At 50.3% G+C, this 19,994-nt stretch overlaps 1 protein-coding gene across 1 annotated transcript in view; it reads right to left on the bottom strand.

The window, feature by feature from the left end:
* Window positions 1–5,435, bottom strand: part of LOC147114673 (ALS2 C-terminal-like protein) — a 98,492-nt gene extending 93,057 nt beyond the window's left edge. Inside the window, exon 1 of the mRNA XM_085993936.1 lies at window positions 5,379–5,435. Coding sequence (XP_085850062.1) covers window positions 5,379–5,435 — 57 coding nt within the window. The remainder of the gene's footprint in view (window positions 1–5,378) is intronic.
* Between the last annotated feature and the right edge of the window lie 14,559 nt (window positions 5,436–19,994).

Here is a 19,994-nt window from a genome sequence, read left to right as displayed (position 1 = left end):
TTCGTAAGCGTATTTACTTTTCGGTGTGACAAAAATTGTGCCCGCGGTATCCAAAAAACGTTCAAAATTCCGCTCATTATCCACTCATTAGCATCGAGTGACGCCAAGGTTGACCAATCGTACGGTCGACCGACCACACGGTTGACCAATCGCTGCGTCACAGGGGCGGGTTCATTGCATGTGCGGGCGGGCCATCCTACAGTCGAGTGACAGGACGATTGACCAATCCTACACTTAAGTGACCTGACGGTTAACCAATCAGTGCGTGTGTGGGCGGGCCTTATCATTCTGAACCGAGGTGAGTGGCCTCCATCTTGATTCCAAACTCTTCATTTCTTTTTCCCGCTTTCTGCGAGTTTCTTTTCAAATCTACATTTCAAGCAAAAAAAAAGTTGCTTTTAAAACACAAATTGTTTTAAAAAAAAGGTAATTCATATGTAAATCTTTTCTCTAACCTCTATAATTTTCCTACCTTTCACCGTTTTTGCAGGCAGGCCTCGAAGCCTGGGCGTCTGTTGCCCAGCCATGCCCGAGCTACGCACCGGCCGTCCAGCTGGGCCCGATTCCGAACCAGCGGCCAGCCATCTTGGTAAAGGCTGGCTGGGCTCACTGCAAGCTGCTCGCGCTTCATTCGCGCACCTCCACACAGGGCCCACAGAGCGCGGGCAGAGGGAAGCGAGCAGGTTAGCGGGGGGGGGGGGGGCGGGGCTCGGGAGAGGAGGGGGTAGCGGGAGGGGGGGAGCGGAGAGGGTTACACCGGCAACCGGGCTCGCCAGCCGCAATCGGCCGTCTCAAGCCACTCAGGCCCAGGCCCGGTCCCGGAGATCTAGATAGAGATATAGCGGAGAGGGGAGGAGGGTTACCCCGGCAACCGGGCCCGGCCAGCCGCAATCGGCTGTCTCAAGCCGCCTCAGGCCCGGCCTCGGGAGGGGGGGCGTGGGGCGGGGCTCGGGCTCACCGGGGCGCTGCGCTTGGCTGGCCCATGTCAGTGCGTGGGGCGGCACGGAGCTCAGCGGAGCCATCACCGGCAGAGGGGAGAGGGTCTGCTGGCTCCTCCCCTCCCTCTCCTCCCCCCCCTCCTCTCCTCCCCCCACCCTCTCCTGCCCCCTCCTCCCCCCCCTCCCTCTCTCCTCCCCCTCCCCTCCCTCTCTCCCCCTCTCCTCCCCCTCCCCCTCCCTCTCTCCCCCTCTCCTCCCCCTCCCCTCTCCCCCCCCTCCCCTCCCTCTCTCCCCCCCTCCCCTCCCACTCTCCCCCCCTCCCCTCCCTCTCTCCCCCCCTCTCCTCCCCTCCCCTCCTCCCCCTCCCCCCTCCTCTCTCCCCTCCTCCCCTTCCCCTTCCTCCCCACTCTCTCCCCTCCTCCCTCCTCCCCTCCCTCTCCCCACCCCTCCTCCCCCCCTCCTCCCCTTCCCCTTCCTCCCCACTCTCTCCCCTCCTCCCCTTCCCCTTCCTCCCTCCCCTTCCCCCCCTCTCCCCTCCCCCCTTCCTCCCTTCCCTCTCCCCTCTTCCCCCTCCCACCCTTCCCCCCTCTGCTCCTCCCCCTCCCCCCTCCTCCCCTTCCCTTCCCTCCCCCCTCCCCCTCCCCTCCTCCCCCCTCCCCTCCTCCCCCCTCTCCTCCTCCCCCCCTCTCCTCCTCCCCCCTTCCTCTCCTCCTCCCCCCTTCCTCTCCTCCTCCCCCCTCCCTCTCCTCCTCCCCCCTCCCTCTCCTCCCCCCTCCCTCTCCTCCTCCCCCCCTCCCCTTCCTCCCCCCCTTCCCCTTCCTCCCCCCCCTTCCTCTCTCCCCCCTCCCCTTCCCTCCCTCTCTCCCCCTCCCCTCCCTCCCCTCCCTCTCTCCCCCTCCCCTCCCTCCCCTCCCTCTCTCCCCCTCCCTCCCCTCCCTCTCTCCCCCTCCCCTCCCTCCCCTCCCTCTCTCCCTTCCCCCTCCCCTTCCTCCCTCCCCCTTCCTCCCTTCCTCCCTCCCCTCCCCTTCCTCCCCCCCTCACCCCACCCTTCCCCTTCCTCCCCCCTCACCCCACCCTTCCCCTTCCTCCCCCCCTCTCCCCACCCTTCCCCCCCTCCCCCCCCTTCCCCTTCCTCCCCCCCTCTCCCCACCCTTCCCCTTCCTCCCCCCCTCCCCTTCCTCCCCCCCCCTCTCCCCACCCTTCCCCTTCCTCCCCCCCCCTCTCCCCACCCCCTCTCCCCACCCTTCCCCCCCCCCTCTCCCCACCCTTCCCCTTCCTCCCCCCCTCTCCCCACCCTTCCCCTTCCTCCCCCCCCTCCCCACCCTTCCCCTTCCTCCCCCCCTCTCCCCACCCTTCCCCTTCCTCCCTCCCCCTCTCCCCACCCCTCCCCCCCCCTTCCCCTTCCTCCTCCCCCCCCTCTCCCCACCCTTCCCCTTCCTCCCCCCCTCTCCCCACCCTTCCCCCCCTCTCCCCACCCTTCCCCACCCTCCCCCCCCTCTCCCCACCCTTCCCCCCCTCTCCCCACCCTTCCCCTTCCTCCCCCCCCCTCTCCCCACCCTTCCCCTTCCTCCCCCCCCCTCTCCCCACCCTTCCCCTTCCTCCCCCCCCTCTCCCCTTCCTCCCCCCCCTCTCCCCACCCTTCCCCTTCCTCCCCCCCTCTCCCCACCCTTCCCCTTCCTCCCCCCCTCTCCCCACCCTTCCCCTTCCTCCCCCCCCTCTCCCCACCCTTCCCCTTCCTCCCCCCCCTCTCCCCACCCTTCCCCTTCCTCCCCCCCCCCTCCCCACCCTTCCCCTTCCTCCCCCCCCTCTCCCCACCCTTCCCCTTCCTCCCCCCCCTCTCCCCACCCTTCCCCTTCCTCCCCCCCTCTCCCCACCCTTCCCCTTCCTCCCCCCCTCCCCCACCCCCCTTCCCCTCCCCTCTCCCCACCCTTCCCCTTCCTCCCCCCATTCCTCCCCCCCTCCCCCTTCCTCTCTCCCCTCCCCCCCGCTCCTCCCTCCCCTCCCTCTCCCCTCCACCCCTCGCCTCCTCCCCTCCCTCCCCTCCCTCTGCTCCTCCCCTCCCCTCCCCTTCCCCTCACCCCCCCTCCCTTCCCCTTCCTTCCCCCCCCTCCCTCCCCTTCCCTTCCCCCCAGTCGCGCTCTCTCTCTCTTCCAACAACAACATGCCCTCAAAAATCCCTCAGCACCACCGAGCACTTTAGCTAGTATGTATAAAAGGATAGTGGTGTCTGTCTGTCTGTCCGTCTGTCTGCTATACACTCAAAAGTTATAGAGCGTACCTACACATATGTTATATCCAAAGAAAGCTGATGATCAGGGGAGTGTCATAGGTGTATTTCCTTTTTGGTCAGACAAAAGTTGTTTGGACAGTATACAAAAAAACTTTCAAAAATCCGCTCATTAGCGTTGAGTGACGTGATGGTTGACCAATCCTACAGTTCAGTGACCTGATGGGTGACCAATCAGTGCGTCACAGGCAGGACCTAATCCTGCACCCTCCCGAAACGTTGCCGCCATTTTTTCCCCTGCTTTTACCAGCTGTGGCGGCCCGCTGGAGCGGGAGGTGAGTTGGGGTCAATCGGGCCCATGGGGTAACTCGGGCCGGGCCTGACAACCGCTCGGCCCGAGACACAGAGCGGGGGCGCGGCAGCGGCCGGCCGTCAACCGCGCGGCCCTCTAAACTGCCCTGGCAACGCCGGGCCCCCCCAGCTAGTAATGTATAAAAAGGATAGAGGGGCACTGGAGGGGGTGCAAAAAAGATTTACAAAGAAGATACTAGAAATGCGAGGTTATACCTTGGATGCATAGGCTGAGGGGTGACCTAGTATTGACCTTTAAAATTATGAAAGGTTTTGATAGAGTAGATACAGAGAGCGTGTTTCCACTTGTGGGGAAGTGCAAAACTAGAAGCCATCAATATAAGAAAGTCACCAAGAAGTCAAATAGGGAATTCAGAAGAAACTTCTTTACCCAGAGAGTGGTGAGAATGTGGAACTCGCTACCACAGGGAGTGGTTGAAGCGAATAGTATAGATGTATTTAACGGGAGGCTAGATAAGCATATGAGGGAGAAGGGAATAGAGGGTTATGCTGATAAGGTTAGATGAGGAAAGAAGGGAGGAGGCACGAGTGGAGCATAAACGCCGGCATGGACTAGTTGGGTTGAATGGCCTGTTTCTGTGCTGTAGATTCTATTAATTCTATGAAAGCTTGTTGCAATCCAAGCAACATTTGAGCATGACAGCTCGCTATTTTCAGGGCCGGGCCTCATTACAATGCTGCCAGTGAACTGCAGACGCCAAACCCGTCCGTGCAATATTGGGCAACAAAAGCCAACCCAGCCAGCAGGAAGGAAGGTCTGGCAGGGTGAGGGATTGCCCAGGTCATCAGCTGCCCGCATTATTCTTGTGTTGCACCTCCCGACCAATGATCCCTCTAAGATGCGCGCGTGCGCTGCTGCACAGCAATCTGGAATGTACCACATTGAAATAAACAGGCTGCTCACAACTTTGTCAGTTGATAACTGTTGCCGTTTTTGCCTAATTCCATGTCCAAGCGAAAGTCAGGAGCCCAGGCATTAAGAGTGGCTCAGGAAAAAATGCTTTTCAACATTTAGAGGATTGGCTTTTGAAAATTGTGGAAACCAAAACAACCATGTACCTGGAAGGAGCTTTTTGAAACGGAGACATTTTTCAGTAGTCAGTGAGTGTCGGGGTTGTGTGTAAATTATGTTCTGAAGCCAAAGTTCATAGAGAATTTACAAGTGGTAAAAAATGGACTGAATGGAAACTAGACTATCTGAAATGCTGCTAAGTTCAAAAAGCTCATGTTGATGCAGTTAAAACTTTACGCAACCGGAAACATAGCATCGGAATTCAGCGTTTATTTGCAGAGTCTTCTGAAAAATGACAGCAGGGCATTGAAATGGGGAACGTCAGCGAGCAAATCTGGACAAAATAACAATTCTGATTGACAATGTGCTCCTTGCTATAAAAATAAATGCATCCATGTTGTTGGTGCAGCAAATTAACGACCACATTGCGAAATATGTTCATCTTTCTACCAGCTGAAGCAAGAACTATGCCTTTGAATTTGTACAGTCTATTAATGCTGTAATCCAAAACAAGGTAATGGCAGCTGAATGCAATTCCTGAGTTTATACGCTGATAGTTGACGAGAGCACCAACATTGTTGTGCATAAAATGTTAATTTTGTACATGAAGTTTCCAGAGCCGAATGAGGTCAGCCACAAGACTGTTTGCTGGCATTATTCAGTTAACTGCATGTAATGCTCGGAATATTGCAGATGCTATCAAGCAATTCTACATGGATCACAATCTGGATCTACAGAGCATGGTGAAGCTAACTTCAGATGGTGCATCTGTCATGCTAGGTAGGTAACGGTGCAGCTGCCCAGCTTAGAGAGTGCGCACTGCACTTACTGGAACAACACTGTTGCCCGTAGAGAAGATCTGGGAATTGATGAGGCTTGAAATCATGTACCAATAATGAAAGAAGTGGAAACACTAATGGAAACTGTATATGCAATATTTAGCAGATCATCTGTTAAGAAAGCTAAGTTTGAGGAATTAGCCAATGTTTTGGAAGTTGACACATTAGCATTCAGGCCTTTGAATGAAGTGTGCTGGTTATCATGTAAATTTGCTGTAAATGCCCTTCTGAGAAATTACGATGTACTAGTTAGACTACAGCAAGGAGGAAGCCAATGATAATGTAAGAGTCATGAAAGTTTAAGAAAGAAAATACTTTAAAATATTGGTTAAATAGTATAATACGGTTAATTTACCTGACTGACTTATTGTATTGAGAAACCCCCTATTTTCTTGTTCCAGTAGTATAGTCTGAGATACCCCCTTTATTCTTGCTACAATGGTACAGTCCTTAAGATTGTCACATGGTATCCAGCCATTTTACAGTTCAAGCTGCACGAGGCTGGAGAGAAGGTAAAGGCTTTTGAGGGCTGGAGCAATACAGTTTTTGACCGTGTTCGTTTAAACGTGCTTTGCTTTGTAATTCTGTTTGTAAGGTGTTACAGTAAACAGTTTAAAGACAAAGTTACGTTTTGGAACGTTTTATTTCGACACGCGTCTACTTCGTTGTTAAAAGCCTCAAAGCTCAGTGGCTGCATGTTTGGAAATTACGAAGCGCCACTACATTAGTCAAAAACTAGCTCCCTAAGAAGGAAAGGACGGAATTGTCGGCGAACGTATACATGAATGGTCACGGAGCCAGACGACAATATAAGAAAGCGAAGGTACAGTGACTGTTACTTGCCTTGTTCGTTCTATTGAGAAGCTAAATAAGAGCTGCGGGTAAAATGGCCGGGACCTTACGGAGCCGTGAGGAGCTTCCCCCAGCCAGAAGGATTGTTGGCCAAAAGAGTGAAGTAAAGCTCACCCCAAAGGCAATGGAAGAGAAGTTACATAGAAGAATAGGTGCAAGGAGGGCTAAATTAGCTCAGATAACTGGAAAAATGAAGATAATTGATTGTCTCATGGAAGATAATGCTAATATTAAGAAAGCTGAAGACATAATGCATTATGATTTCTCCAAGTTGCATGAAGAATTTAATGTACTCAATGAAGATGTATTAGCACTTCTGTCTGAAGAAGAGGGAAACGCTGATCAGCACAACTGGTTTGATCTTAAATCATCCAGCATTAAGGGCTATGTCAAGGCCACAGAACAGTGGATGTTAAAGATTTGTCAAGATGCTGATACAGCAGAGAAAGATAAAGATGACGATGAAGTCGGAACAGATGATAGCATTTCAGAGACTTCAGCCAGACTGAGCAAAAATCGAAAAGAAGGTAGCTCTGTTTCTGGACACAGGTCAGTCGCTTCTACCACACGCTCGTCGCGACACATGAGAGAGGAGGTTGAACAGGCAGCGTTGATGGCGCGCGCAGTATCTTTAGTGGAGAAGCAAGCTCTTGAACGGGAACAGGCCCAACTGCAGGCCCAACAGGCCCAAGTGCGGGCAAAGAAAGAACAGCTGGAGATAAAAACAGCTATTGCGGTCTCAGATGCCAGGTTGAGTGTGTATGAAGATTATGAAGGCTCACAGGATGGCATGAACGAATACTGCCAGTCAATGTTGTCACACAGAGTTGGATCCAGGGCACCTTCAAGAGTTAAAAGAGAGTCCGAAGGCCATCTCCTGGCATTACAGCGTGGAAGAGTGGCCTCTCCACTAACAGGAGCACGTGATGCTACCCCAGACGTCAGACGGTCTAGACTAGACCCTGCTGATGACCACCAGAGGCCTGAAGACACAGGGAGAAGCCTATACCGAGTGATGCAACATCAGAACGAAATTACAGAGATGCTTGTAAAACAACAGAATCTGTTTCGACTCCCTCAAAGAGACATACCAGTGTTCCAAGGCGACCCACTCAAGTATAAGCCCTTCATCAGATCCTTCGAACAAGCCATTGACTCCAAAACAGAGAGCAGCAGTGATAAGTTATACTACCTGGGACAGTACACCAGTGGTAAACCACAAGACCTGGTCAGAAGCTGTGAACACATGAGACCGGACCGGGGATACATAGAAGCCAGGAAGTTGCTGCAGGAGCACTATGGTAACGAGCTGAAGATAGCCACTGCATATATTGAAAAGGCTACTGTAAAGTCTGTGAGTTGTTTAGTTAATTAATACACAGACTACCAGAGTAACTTAAAACAGGACTTTACTATTCGAAGGTCAGGGCGAATCTCCCAAATAAATCCTGACACAGCACTTATATACCGGTGTGGTCACCGTCGGTATTACAGTATACAGAAGCCAACAAAGTAGTGCCACACCTAAAATAGTTCTCTTAAAGGTGAACGGTTACATACAATGATTTTCTTAAAGGTAGACGGATACATACACTACAATCCTCCCTTTTTAGCTTACAACATACTTAGTCCCCCATTAAACATAACATATATTCAACTTCATGTAAAACAATTCACAGGTATAATCTATGTGGGAAACAGTTTACAGATTCAGTCTCTGCGGGAACAGTTCACAGATTCAGTCTCTGGTCTTGACTCGGTCCGAACAACATCTCTGTGGTGTAGCCGGTTCACATTGCTAGCGTGACTCATCCAATAGTCTTTCCCTTGACTTAACAGCTTGAACTTCCGTCCTGCTGAACCAGCAGTGCTGACTTTTACAAACAGCTGGACTGCCTTGGTAATTTTTCCTACTTGCCAACTGATTTGGCTCCCTTCGTAGGGCCCACGTACATGATCTGGTAGAAGTGATAATGATTTAGATGGTTATCACCTTCTGCTTCATCTTTTTCTTTTCTGCTTCTTGGAGACTCTCGGGGCTCCCTTATCAGCTGCCAGCTGTAGCGCCACCATCTCCCTATGTTCCTTAGACTTTAAGTGCTTCATCCTGATTTCTGCACTTTGGGAGTTTTCATCACAAGCTGGGCAGACCAAGTCCTCGTAATATTCCGTGTCACTCAACAGGTCATGGTAATATTCGGTGTCGTCCTGAACTAGTCTAGCGAGAGGGCCTGCTACTTCTTCCTTACCCAACTGGACGTTAGCCGACTGTTGTTCCCTCCCTAGACATCTTTCCTGAAGAGACTTCTTCATGCATTCATATTCATCCCGCTCTTCCTGGGTTTCCTGCAAATCCTTCACTAATGACCTCATTTGTGATTTCAATACTTCCCCTTCCATCGGGGATTGATTGATCGGGCTATTCAATCCTTCTACTGGAGCAGCTGTTTCAACATTCTGTTGTTCACATAGACGTGATTCAGCGTACTTTTGGCATCCCAGTAAAATCTGTGTTGCAACCTCAGCTATTTCCATAACTTTTGAGAGCTCCGAACTCCTTCCCTGTGAAGATTGAAGCTCGTGTTCAGATTGTTCCCATTGCAGAGTCTTGTCCCTCAGCATATGAAGGAGTTGGCTGACCGTTAACTCTTCCACGGGAACACTGTGGATTAGAGTCTTCTCCATTTCATCCACCTTTTCCTCCAATGCTTTCACCTTCTTTTCCTCTTGTACTTTGGCTTTCAGCGCTCGGAGAAGTTGCGCCTTGATGCTCTCTAGTTCATGTTCAGGGGCCATTCTTACAGTCTCTGTGTTTCTTACAGTTTCCTTTTCTTCCACTGAAAGGATTCCCAGTTGAATCTGTTCTTCAAATTGTTGAACCTCGGTCATTGCCGCCTCATATTTGTCTTGGGTTTCCTTCAATATTTTTATGAGTTCTTGGACATCTTGTCTTTCATGTTCTGCCATGTCTTTCACCTCTAATTTCTCATCTATGGATGGAACTTCTACCGATGAGTCTGTCTTGGCCTTGAGCTCATCAAGAATTTCCTGCAGCCTTTGGACTTCTTGCTCATGTTCAACCTTTAGTTGCTCATATGCTTCTACTGAAACTAGCTTTTCGGAGGTTGCCGAGTTAATCCCCTCCAGGATTGTAGCCTGGGCCTGTTCATACTGTTCCTTCAACTTCTCAAACTCTGCTTGTAAGGAGTCGTAGAGAAGAACGGGAATAAAATCCTGGCTTCCTGAAGATTCCTCTTCATTTGCTCCTTCCTGCAAATATTCTAACTCCTGAACAGCATAAGGGAGATGTGATCGGTAATTGGTCACAATGGCTCTATGGTCGCTCTCTGCTTGAGCTAGCTGCTTCTGTTGTCTTTCCAGATTCTCCCATTCGGTGTCATAGAACTTTTTCATTGTTTTCATCTCTTGTTCGAGACGGTAACTCACTTGTTCTACTTGCTGTCGTAATTTGAAATAAAGTTGAGTCCGAGCTCGGTGTTCGTCAGTCATGGATATGTCCGTAAACTGAACAGACTCAGAATTCTCTGTCAAACTATGTTGTCGTTGTTCGGTGGAGTTCTGTTCTGAAACTTTGTTCTTCTCTGGAGCATAAGCCTTTATGCATGCCTTCGTTCTTCCAACCTTAGTCGGCAAGTCCATTTTAGCCTTGTCTTTCATATTTGGGTTGGTCTTATCGTCATCCGTTTCAGAATCTGAGCTGATTGTCTGCACCGAGTCCTCACTCGTTATGGCTTTTAGATAGTGCCATTCCATGTCTATTTTCTTGATCCACTCCCGTCCCAGAAGTGGTGGTCCTCCCTCAGGTAGTACGTATAAGTTCATTCTTGGGTGTTCTTTACCCCCATCTCTCACCTTGACTCTTATCTTCCCCATGGGGTATACTTTATGCCCCGTGTATGTCTGCAATATGAACTTGGTATCTCTTAAGGGTATATGTGAGAATAGCCGGTGGTAATCCCTTCGATTTATGACTGATAGAGCTGATCCAGTGTCCAACTCCATTTTCACTTGGACGCCAGCTATTTTTAGCATGACCCAGATAGTTTGTAGGTCAGCTTTCTTACTCACATTGTGAATTCTCAGACTGCCCAGCTCCTGGCCGTTTGGGTCTGAGTCCGAATTCTGTTCATCTGAACTCTTCTCAGCCACCTTGTGTACCTTGTTGTACTTTTCCTGTGATGGCTTCCTTTGGTTGTTGGTCTTCTTCCCTGACCGGCATACCTTAGCTATGTGACCCAGTTTGCCACATTTCCTACATTCCTGGTTCTTAAACCAGCATTGGTTCTGGTCGTGTGTTGTCTTCCCACAACGGTAGCATTTTGTTGTACTCGAGGTAATTTGATCGACACTGAGTGCCGCTGCCTTTAGCTGCATTTCCGCAGTTCCCTTCGCTGCGGCTTCGTGCGATGCTGCAATAAGGACAGCCCTGTCAAGTGTAAGGTTGTTCTCTTCGAGTAGTCGCTTTTGCGTTCCTTCCTTTGACAACCCGCACACGAACTTGTCTCGCAATGCCTCTGTCAGATTCCCTCCAAACTGGCAGTGTTTCACTAGTCTACGCAGTTCGACCAAGTATTCTGCGTTGCTTTCGTCTTTCCTTTGCGTTCTCGCATAGAATTTGAATCGTTCCGCCAACATCAACGGTGTGGGGTTCAAGTGATCCTTCAGAACAGTCACAATATCATCGAAAGTCTGATCCGCCGGTTTAGCTGGTGCTAGTAGATGCTTCAAGAGCCCATGGCCTAGAAATTGAGTTTGCGCTGCGCCGGGGCTTAACGCCGGAAATTTAGCGCCGGTGCTAAGTCGCGCTGTGCGCGCCAAAAATTCAGTAGCGCCGCGCCCAAACGGCTGCCGGCGCTACTGAAGGCTGTTTGCGCCTGAAAACTGGCGCTACGCGCCGCATTGCGGCACTATTCCGGCGCTGCGGCGCCCGATGCGGTGCGGCAGGCTCGGGAAGTGCAGGCCTCCTCCTTCAGTTAAGGAGGAGCTGCCTGCACCCGCCCGCTGGCCGGTTAAATCGCCACAAAAATGAGCCCGGCACCTCGGGGAAGTGCCGGGCTCGCAGCCGAGAAGCATCTGTTCCGCGGGGGGAGGTGGGGGAGTCCGGGGAGGGAGGTGCGGGCAGGCGGCCGGCGGGAAAGCGGCCGGCCGCCGCTCCACCTTTATGCGCCGGCGCAAAGTCGTGCAAGACTCTGTTGCCAGAGTCTTAGTTGCGGCTGCCACGGGCGAGGCGGCCGCAACTGAATTTCGGTGCTGGGGCCCGTCACCACGGCAACCGGGACGCTGCGCACACCGATGACGTCATCGGTGCCGGCGCAGCGCTACCGGTGCAACACCGATGTTGGGCCCTAGTCAATTTCAAAACCGGCTGTAAGTCCAGCACAATGCCCTCTAGCGCCGCAAAATGGGCGCTAAGCCCACTCAATTTCTAGGCCCATATGTCTTCGCGCCCATCGAGATTAGCAAGGTTATAGCTTTGTCATCTTCTATTTTATTGGCCTCACAATAGATCTCAATGCGTTCCACATACGTGGCCCAGTCTTCTACCTCGGAATTAAAATCGTTGATGTTACCACGCTTAGGCATCTTCCTCTCTTCCTGATAACACCACGAATTATTTCTTTAAATTTTCTTTTATTTATTTATTTTTTCCAAGATGGCGGTTCCCGCGAAAATGGCGGTTTCCCGCGCTTATCTTCTCTCCCCGCCCACTTCAATGGCGGTTTCCCGCTTCTGTCTTCTTCCCCGCCTAATGGTGGCTTCCCGCGTTTCTTCCCTAGCGGGAGGGGTACACTTTCCCCACGGGCGACGGCCGCTGGCTTTCAGGTTCACAGCCTGCGCGTCGGCTTCAGGGCTTTCCCTTTTCTCGGCAGGGCAACCGGCGCTGGGTGCACCCCGTTGACGGCGAACAGTTTCAGCCGCTGGGCTGGCTCTCGCTCGGTTCCCCTTGCTCGGGCTCTGTCTCTCTCCCGCTCGCTCGGCTCTACCGGCGCTGGGTACACCCCGTTGACGGAGAACAGTTTCAGCCGCTGGACTGGCTCTCGCTCAGTTCCCCCTTGGTCGGCTCTGTCTCTCCCGCTCACTCGGCTCCCAATCGCGCCTCCCAGCCCTCTCGCAGTCCGGTGCTTCCCTCCCCGGCTGCGGCTGAGTTTATCTCTTCCCACGCCTACGCTCCCGGTCGCAGCGCTTCGTGGCTTCGGTCGCTGCCCGGCCTTTTTCGCCGGTCGCGGTCTAGCTGTCTCACGACGCCGTTGCGTCCCCCAGCCTGTCTGTACCGCGGCTTCCTTGCTCCACGCTGCCCCAGTCTCAGCGCCTCTGGACCCGACTTCTGTCCGGCTCCTTTCCCCCTCGACCGTGGTCGAGTGCACCGCCCTTATCCTCCGGTTATTCTTTTTACTTTCCCTTACTCACAGTCACCATGGCCGCCTTGCTTCTCGTGCTGATCGGCTCACTCCTCACCGTGGCAGAAGGGACAGTCAGTGCCTGTTGCTGATGGAAGTCTTTGTCTCTAACTTCTTCTTCCTTTCTAGTTCTGCAGCCTCGAGTTTTCTCCCAGCAGAACGACGAGGGCGGTTGCCTCTTCTCGACGCTCGTTAACTGCTTCGGAAGTATTGTTGCCGCAGAGTACGATCGGACTCGTCGCCACTGTAAAGTCTGTGAGTTGTTTAGTTAATTAATACACAGACTACCAGAGTAACTTAAAACAGGACTTTACTATTCGAAGGTCAGGGCGAATCTCCCAAATAAATCCTGACACAGCACTTATATACCGGTGTGGTCACCGTCGGTATTACAGTATACAGAAGCCAACAAAGTAGTGCCACACCTAAAATAGTTCTCTTAAAGGTGAACGGTTACATACAATGATTTTCTTAAAGGTAGACGGATACATACACTACAGCTACCAAGTGGCCACAGATCAGATCGGAGGACGGGGAGGCATTGAACACATATGTTCTTTTTCTCATAGGATGTCGCAACACCATGGAGGATGTTGAATTCATGGAAGAGATGGACAATCCTACGACTATGAGAATCATCATCTCTAAGCTTCCTTACAGGATGAGAGAACAATGGAGAAGAACAGCCTTTGAGATAATGGAGAGACGGAAAAGTAGAGCCAGGTTTGCAGACTTAGTGAATTTCATAGACAAACAGGCTAAAATTGCTAGGGACCCATTGTTTGGAAACATCCAGGATGTCAGCCCGACTACTGATGGAAGAGTGAAAGCCAAGCCTGCTGAATCAAAGACTCTCAGGAAAGGTGGTTCCAGGGGAAGCAGCTTTGCAACTATCGTCACTCAGGCTGGGGAAGAAAGGTCTCAGAACTCATCTCCCAAGAAAAGCAGCACAGTGACGCCTGCTAATGCCTTTCAGAAGCCATGTTTATTCTGCCAGAAGAATCATACATTGGATTTCTGCAGTGACATCAAAGCACAGCCACATGAGGACAGAATTGAATTTCTGAAGTACAATGGCCTATGTTTTGGATGTCTCTCTCAGGGGCACCTGAGTAGAAACTGTAAGCAAAGAACAACATGCAGAGAGTGCACTCGGAAACATCCCAGTCTGCTGCATATCCACAAAGAAGAACAAGTCTCTAAGAAGAGTGAAGAAAACAATACCGACGAGAAGGTTGTTTCAAGTGCTCTGGTGTCGCTAGAACCAGAGACTTGTGGATTCACTGGGGCCGGTGACAGTGATTGTATTCTTGCCATCGTACCTGTAAAGATCAAGTCTAAGAGGAGTGAGATGCTTGTGGAGACTTACGCCTTCATGGATCCAGGTAGTTCAGCAACGTTCTGCACAGAATCACTCATGCGACAGCTGAACGTTAGAGGCAGAAGAACAGAAATCCTATTATGCACCATGGGTCATGAAAAGTCAATGCAAAGTTATATCCTGTCAGACTTAGAAGTGTGTGGACTTGAAGAGAAGGACTTCATAGACCTGCCTAATGTTTTCACACAGAGGGAGATTCCTGTTAAAATAGGAAACTTAGCCCTGCAGAAGGATGTGGAGAGATGGCCTTACCTGGAAAAGGTGCGTCTCCCATATATTGAAGCAGAAATTGGCCTATTAATTGGAACCAATGCCTACAAAACTATGGAGCCATGGCAGGTGATAAACAGCAAGGATGACGAACCCTACGCAGTCAGGACAGCCCTTGGATGGGTAGTCAATGGACCGGTAAGGAGAGATGATGGCAACAAGCCAAAGGAGCAACGACCAAATGTAACAGTTAATTGTATCTCTATCGCAAGCATTGAAGAGCTGTTGATACAGCAGTTCAACGCAGACTTTTCAGAACGCAGCTGTGAGGAAAAGACAGAGATGTCACAAGAAGACCATCAGTTCATGGATTTGATGACAAGGTCTACACAGTTCATTGATGGCCACTATCACATTGGTTTGCCACTGAGAAGACAGACCGCGAAGATGCCGAACAATCGCTGCATAGCAGAGCAGCGCGCCATCAGTCTAAAGAGAAAGCTGAACAAGAACCCCGACTTTCACGAAGACTACAAAGGCTTCATGAGAAACATCATAGCGAAAGGCTATGCTGTAAAAGTGCCCGAGGAACAGTTGAACAGAGACGATGGAAGGGTCTGGTACATTCCTCATCACGGTGTGTATCACCCAAAGAAGAAAAAGATCCGTGTAGTGTTTGACTGCTCCGCCTCATTCAGGGGAACTTCACTGAATGACCAGCTGCTTCAAGGTCCTGATCTTACTAATACCCTCATTGGCGTCTTGACTAGGTTTAGACAAGAGCTCGTTGCCATGATGGCAGACATAGAATCAATGTTCTACCAAGTCAGAATCCCTGATGAAGATGCTGATCTTCTGCATTTCCTTTGGTGGCCAGATAGCGACGTTAGTCAAGCGATGGTGGAATGTAGAATGGCTGTACACTTGTTCGGAGCCACATCATCTCCCAGCTGTGCAAGCTACGCTCTCAGAAAAACTGCAGAAGATGGCAAAGGCAAAGCACCATCAGAGGCTGTGGAGACAATCTTCAGAAACTTTTATGTCGATGACTGTCTGAAGTCCGTGTCAACAGACCTTAGGACTCTGTGTTCGAATGGAGGATTCCATCTGACTAAGTGGATAAGCAACAGCAGAGCAGTTCTAGCTTCTATCCCAGAAAAGGAAAGAGCCACTGAAGTCAAAGATCTGGACCCGAGCCACGATGTCCTTCCTATTGAGAGAGCTCTTGGTGTACAATGGTGCATTGAGTCAGACACGTTCAACTTCAGAATAATGGTGAACGAAAGACCATCCACAAGACGAGGGATTCTCTCCGTGGTCAGTTCCATCTACGACCCTCTTGGATTCCTGGCACCACTCATTCTGCCGGTGAAGCTGATCCTACGAGAGCTGTGTAGAGACAAGAGAGGATGGGATGAAGATATCCCAGAAGGTCAAGCTCAGAGATGGCTCAGATGGTTGACAGATTTGCAACAACTTTCTAGCTTCAACGCCAGTAGATGCATCAAGCCTGTGAGTTTTGGAGTTACAAAGACGGCTCAACGACATCATTTCTCGGACGCCAGTGAGGACGGCTATGGCACGGCTACTTACCTCTTGCTGACAAATCAACAGGGCCAGAAACATTGTGCCTTCCTCATGGGGAAATCCAGGGTGGCTCCACTGAAGCAGGTCACCATCCCGAGACTGGAGTTGACGGCAGCGGTTGTTGCAGTTAAAGTTGACCAGGTGATGCGGAAAGAGTTACAGCTCCCATTAGAAGAATCTGTCTTCTGGACGGATAGCACGACGGTGCTGAAGTATATAGAGAATGAGAAGATACGCTTCAAGACCTTCGTAGCAAACAGAATCTCATCCATTAGAGAAGCTACACAACCATCTCAATGGAGGTATGTAAACATCTCATTAAACCCAGCAGATCAAGCCTCACGGGGATTGAAGGCTGAAAACTTCATGAGGAGTGAAACTTGGATACAAGGCCCAAGTTATCTGCTGGAAACAGAGAAATCATGGCCAGAAAGACCAGATATGCCAAGTCAGATTGCTGAAGACGACGTCGAAGTCAAGAGATCAGTCACAGTAAATCTCATAACCACGAAAGAGAACTTTGACACAGTGAACAAGCTTGTTAACCATTTCTCAGGATGGCACCAGTTGAGGAAAGCAGTTGCATGGTTTCTAAGGTTGAAAGAGTTGCTGCTACACCTGAGCGGTAAGAGAAAAGAGTATCGAGCCACTATCCATCAGTCTGAAAGTAACCCTGATAAGCAGAGAATGCTTCTACAGCAATATATGCACCAGCACAAGACCACATTGGGTAAGAATTCATTGACCGTGGAGGATTTGGCCAAGGCTGAGATGGAGATAGTTCGCTTCAGTCAAAGACAAAAATATCCAGAAGAAATCGAAGCTTTACAGCGAAATACTCCAATCAAGAAAGGTAGTCATATCTACAAGCTGGACCCTACACTGCAAGATGGAGTACTGAGGGTGGGAGGGCGACGAAACAAATCTGCTATGCCAGAGGAGGCCAAGCATCCGGCTATCCTTTCTAAGGACCTCCGGGTTGCTACTCTCATTCTTCAGCATATACACCAGAGTATTGGGCACAGTGGGAGGAATCACGTGCTTGCGAAGCTAAGACAAAGATACTGGATTCCAGGAGCTAATTCCGTAATAAGAAAAATACTCTCTGAATGCATTGTTTGCAGACGGTTACACGCTAGAGCTGGGGAGCAGAAAATGGCAGATCTGCCTGAAGACCGTTTGTTACCAGACAAGCCCCCATTTACAAACGTAGGGGTGGACTATTTCGGGCCTTTCGAGGTAAAGCGAGGACAGAGCCTTGTCAAGAGATATGGTGTGCTTTTCACTTGTTTGACCATCAGAGCAGTTCATATTGAGGTGGCACTGATTCCTGTATTAACGCATTGCGGCGCTTTGTCTGTAGAAGAGGACAGGTGTCCATTATGCGTTCTAATAATGGCACTAATTTTGTCGGAGCAGAGAGAGAACTACGGGAAGCTATTGAAGGTTGGAATCAGCTTAAAATACAGGAAGCCATGATGCAAACAGGAATTAAGTGGATCTTCAATCCACCGGCTGCATCCCACCATGGAGGTGTCTGGGAAAGACAGATACGCACCGTAAGAAAACTACTCAGTTCTGTACTGAAGCTGCAAGTGCTCGACGACGAGGGACTTCAAACCGTTCTGTGTGAGGTTGAAGCCATCATTAATGACCGACCGATAACTAAGACATCAGATGATCCCAATGACCTCGAAGCCCTGACTCCGAACCACCTGTTGTTGTTGAAAACACAGCCAGTCATGCCCCCGGGAGTCTTCAAAAAGGAAGATCTGTATGCCCGTCGGAAGTGGAGGCAAGTTCAGTATAAACAAGAGAATACTTACCTCTGCTACAGGAGCGTCAAAAATGGTCCAAAATAAAGAGGAATTCATTGTCGGAGACATCGTCTTAATCGTGGATGATTCAGCCCCTAGAAATTCTTGGTTGATGGGAAAAATAATTAAGACCATGCCAGACTCCAGAGGCGTTGTTCGTCGTGTTTGTTTGCAAACCAAGACCAGTACCCTGGAAAGACCGATCACAAAGCTCTGCCTGCTGCAAGAAGCAGCGTGAAAGGTTCCTGAACAAAAAAAAGTGGACATTTATATTGTAAATATGTTGGACTCATTAGTTTATGACTCTTAAGAATGTTTGAGTAATTGATATGCTTCATGTGCCTAGTCAATTAGGGGCCGGAATGTAAGAGTCATGAAAGTTTAAGAAAGAAAATACTTTAAAATATTGGTTAATTTACCTGACTGACTTATTGTATTGAGAAACCCCCTATTTTCTTGTTCCAGTAGTATAGTCTGAGATACCCCCTTTATTCTTGCTACAATGGTACAGTCCTTAAGATTGTCACATGGTATCCAGCCATTTTACAGTTCAAGCTGCACGAGGCTGGAGAGAAGGTAAAGGCTTTTGAGGGCTGGAGCAATACAGTTTTTGACCGTGTTCGTTTAAACGTGTTTTGCTTTGTAATTCTGTTTGTAAGGTGTTACAGTAAACAGTTTAAAGACAAAGTTACGTTTTGGAACGTTTTATTTCGACACGCGTCTACTCGTTGTTAAAAGCCTCAAAGCTCAGTGGCTGCATGTTTGGAAATTACGAAGCGCCACTACAGATAATAATGAGCCTATAGCAAAGTACTGTCTCAAAAAGCTTACAGATCCGTAGTTTCATATTGCACTGTGTGCTGGATGATGTTTTGGGGCAATTGTCTGATTTGTGTCACATTTTTCAAAGACATAGGTCTCGATTTTGCCATTGTGGGCGGGCTGGGGCGTGTCAGGTGGTTTTCATATCAGGATCCCAACTCCGAAGTGGGGAAAAAGTGCGATTTTCCCCTAACTGGGCAATTGATTTCCAGCATGTGGGAACCCCATGGCCCAATGAGTCTTTTCATCCAGAAAGTTGCCTCCGATGACGTCATCAATGCTGCTGGATTTAAGGCCTGCAAGCAGCCTTGCTTCCTCTGGAGACTGCAAACTTTATGGCCATTGTAGTAAGCACTTCATTGATCGACTATGTCCACCAGTAGGCCAAAGTGTGCTCCACGCTTTGATGAGCCCTCCCTCCAAGCTCTGGTGGAGGGAGCAAGATCAAATAAGAAGGTGCTCTTCCCTTCCTCGGAGTAAAAAGCCACCCCAGCAGACTAAAGTTGTGTGGCTGCAAGTGGCCCAGGAGGTCAACTCCATATCAATGAGGCGCAGAACCTGGCTGCAATGCAGGAAGAGGTTTCATGACCTTCTCTGCACAGGAAAAGAGCATGACTTTCCCAACACCCTCAATCTGATCCCCATCGCCTCTCCTCACCAGCACTCTGCTTTGCCAACCTCTTCCTCCACATCCCACTTGACACTTACATCCCTGCACCCTTACCAATTCCCTCTCTCTCTATGGTCACATTCACTTAACTATTCGACCATGCAGCCCTCACACTCCCAATCACTGTGATGCAACAACAAAAGCTTACAACACACAGGGATGGTCCTTTGTCTCCTTTTAAGCATCTATGCTATGGATTCTCTACACTCACTCCTTCATTCTCACTCAAACTCCACTTGTGTCCCTCATTGGTGGAGACAGCGACAGCAGTGGAGAGTCCTCGCCGGAGGTCGCAGGACTCTCCTAGCTCGGCAGAGCTGCATGCAGATGCTGTGCCTCTCAGGCCATCCAGAAAAAGAGTGTCTTGGGAAATACAGGAACAAGTGCAGGTGTCTCTGGAAGGGTTTGCCTCCATGCTTAGTGAGAGTGTGGAGAGAATGGAGGAGTCCTTCTCTAACATCAGCACTGCCGTGGTGGTGGCAATGGTGCATGAAAGCACCATCATGTATAGGATGGCAGGCTCAGTGGAAAGGATGGCTGCAGCCATGGAGGAAATAAGTCGCCAGAGTCAGGTAAACATGGTGACTGTTCAAAATAGAATGTCATCTCTGGAGGAGCGATGGACAACGATTGAGCAGAGACCAGAGCTTCATGGACGTCCATTTGATTTTGATGAGGACTGCCAGTGCAGATACAGGTCCCTCATGGTCCCCCTAAACTGCAAGGTGCTTTCCAGCTATTTGCCAGTACACAGATGCGGCTGACCTATGAGAGGGATGTTGTTGGCAGGACAGAAGGAAGTGTGGGATCCTCTTAAAATGCTCACATGACCATGCCATGCCACTGCA

This window comes from Somniosus microcephalus, chromosome 7 (assembly GCF_052327205.1).
Source record: "Somniosus microcephalus isolate GS21.2 chromosome 7, FLI_Smic_1.0, whole genome shotgun sequence".
Taxonomy (NCBI): domain Eukaryota; kingdom Metazoa; phylum Chordata; class Chondrichthyes; order Squaliformes; family Somniosidae; genus Somniosus; species Somniosus microcephalus.
The sequence above is the reverse complement of the archived record's forward strand: the minus strand, read 5'-3'. Positions and strand labels throughout refer to the sequence as shown.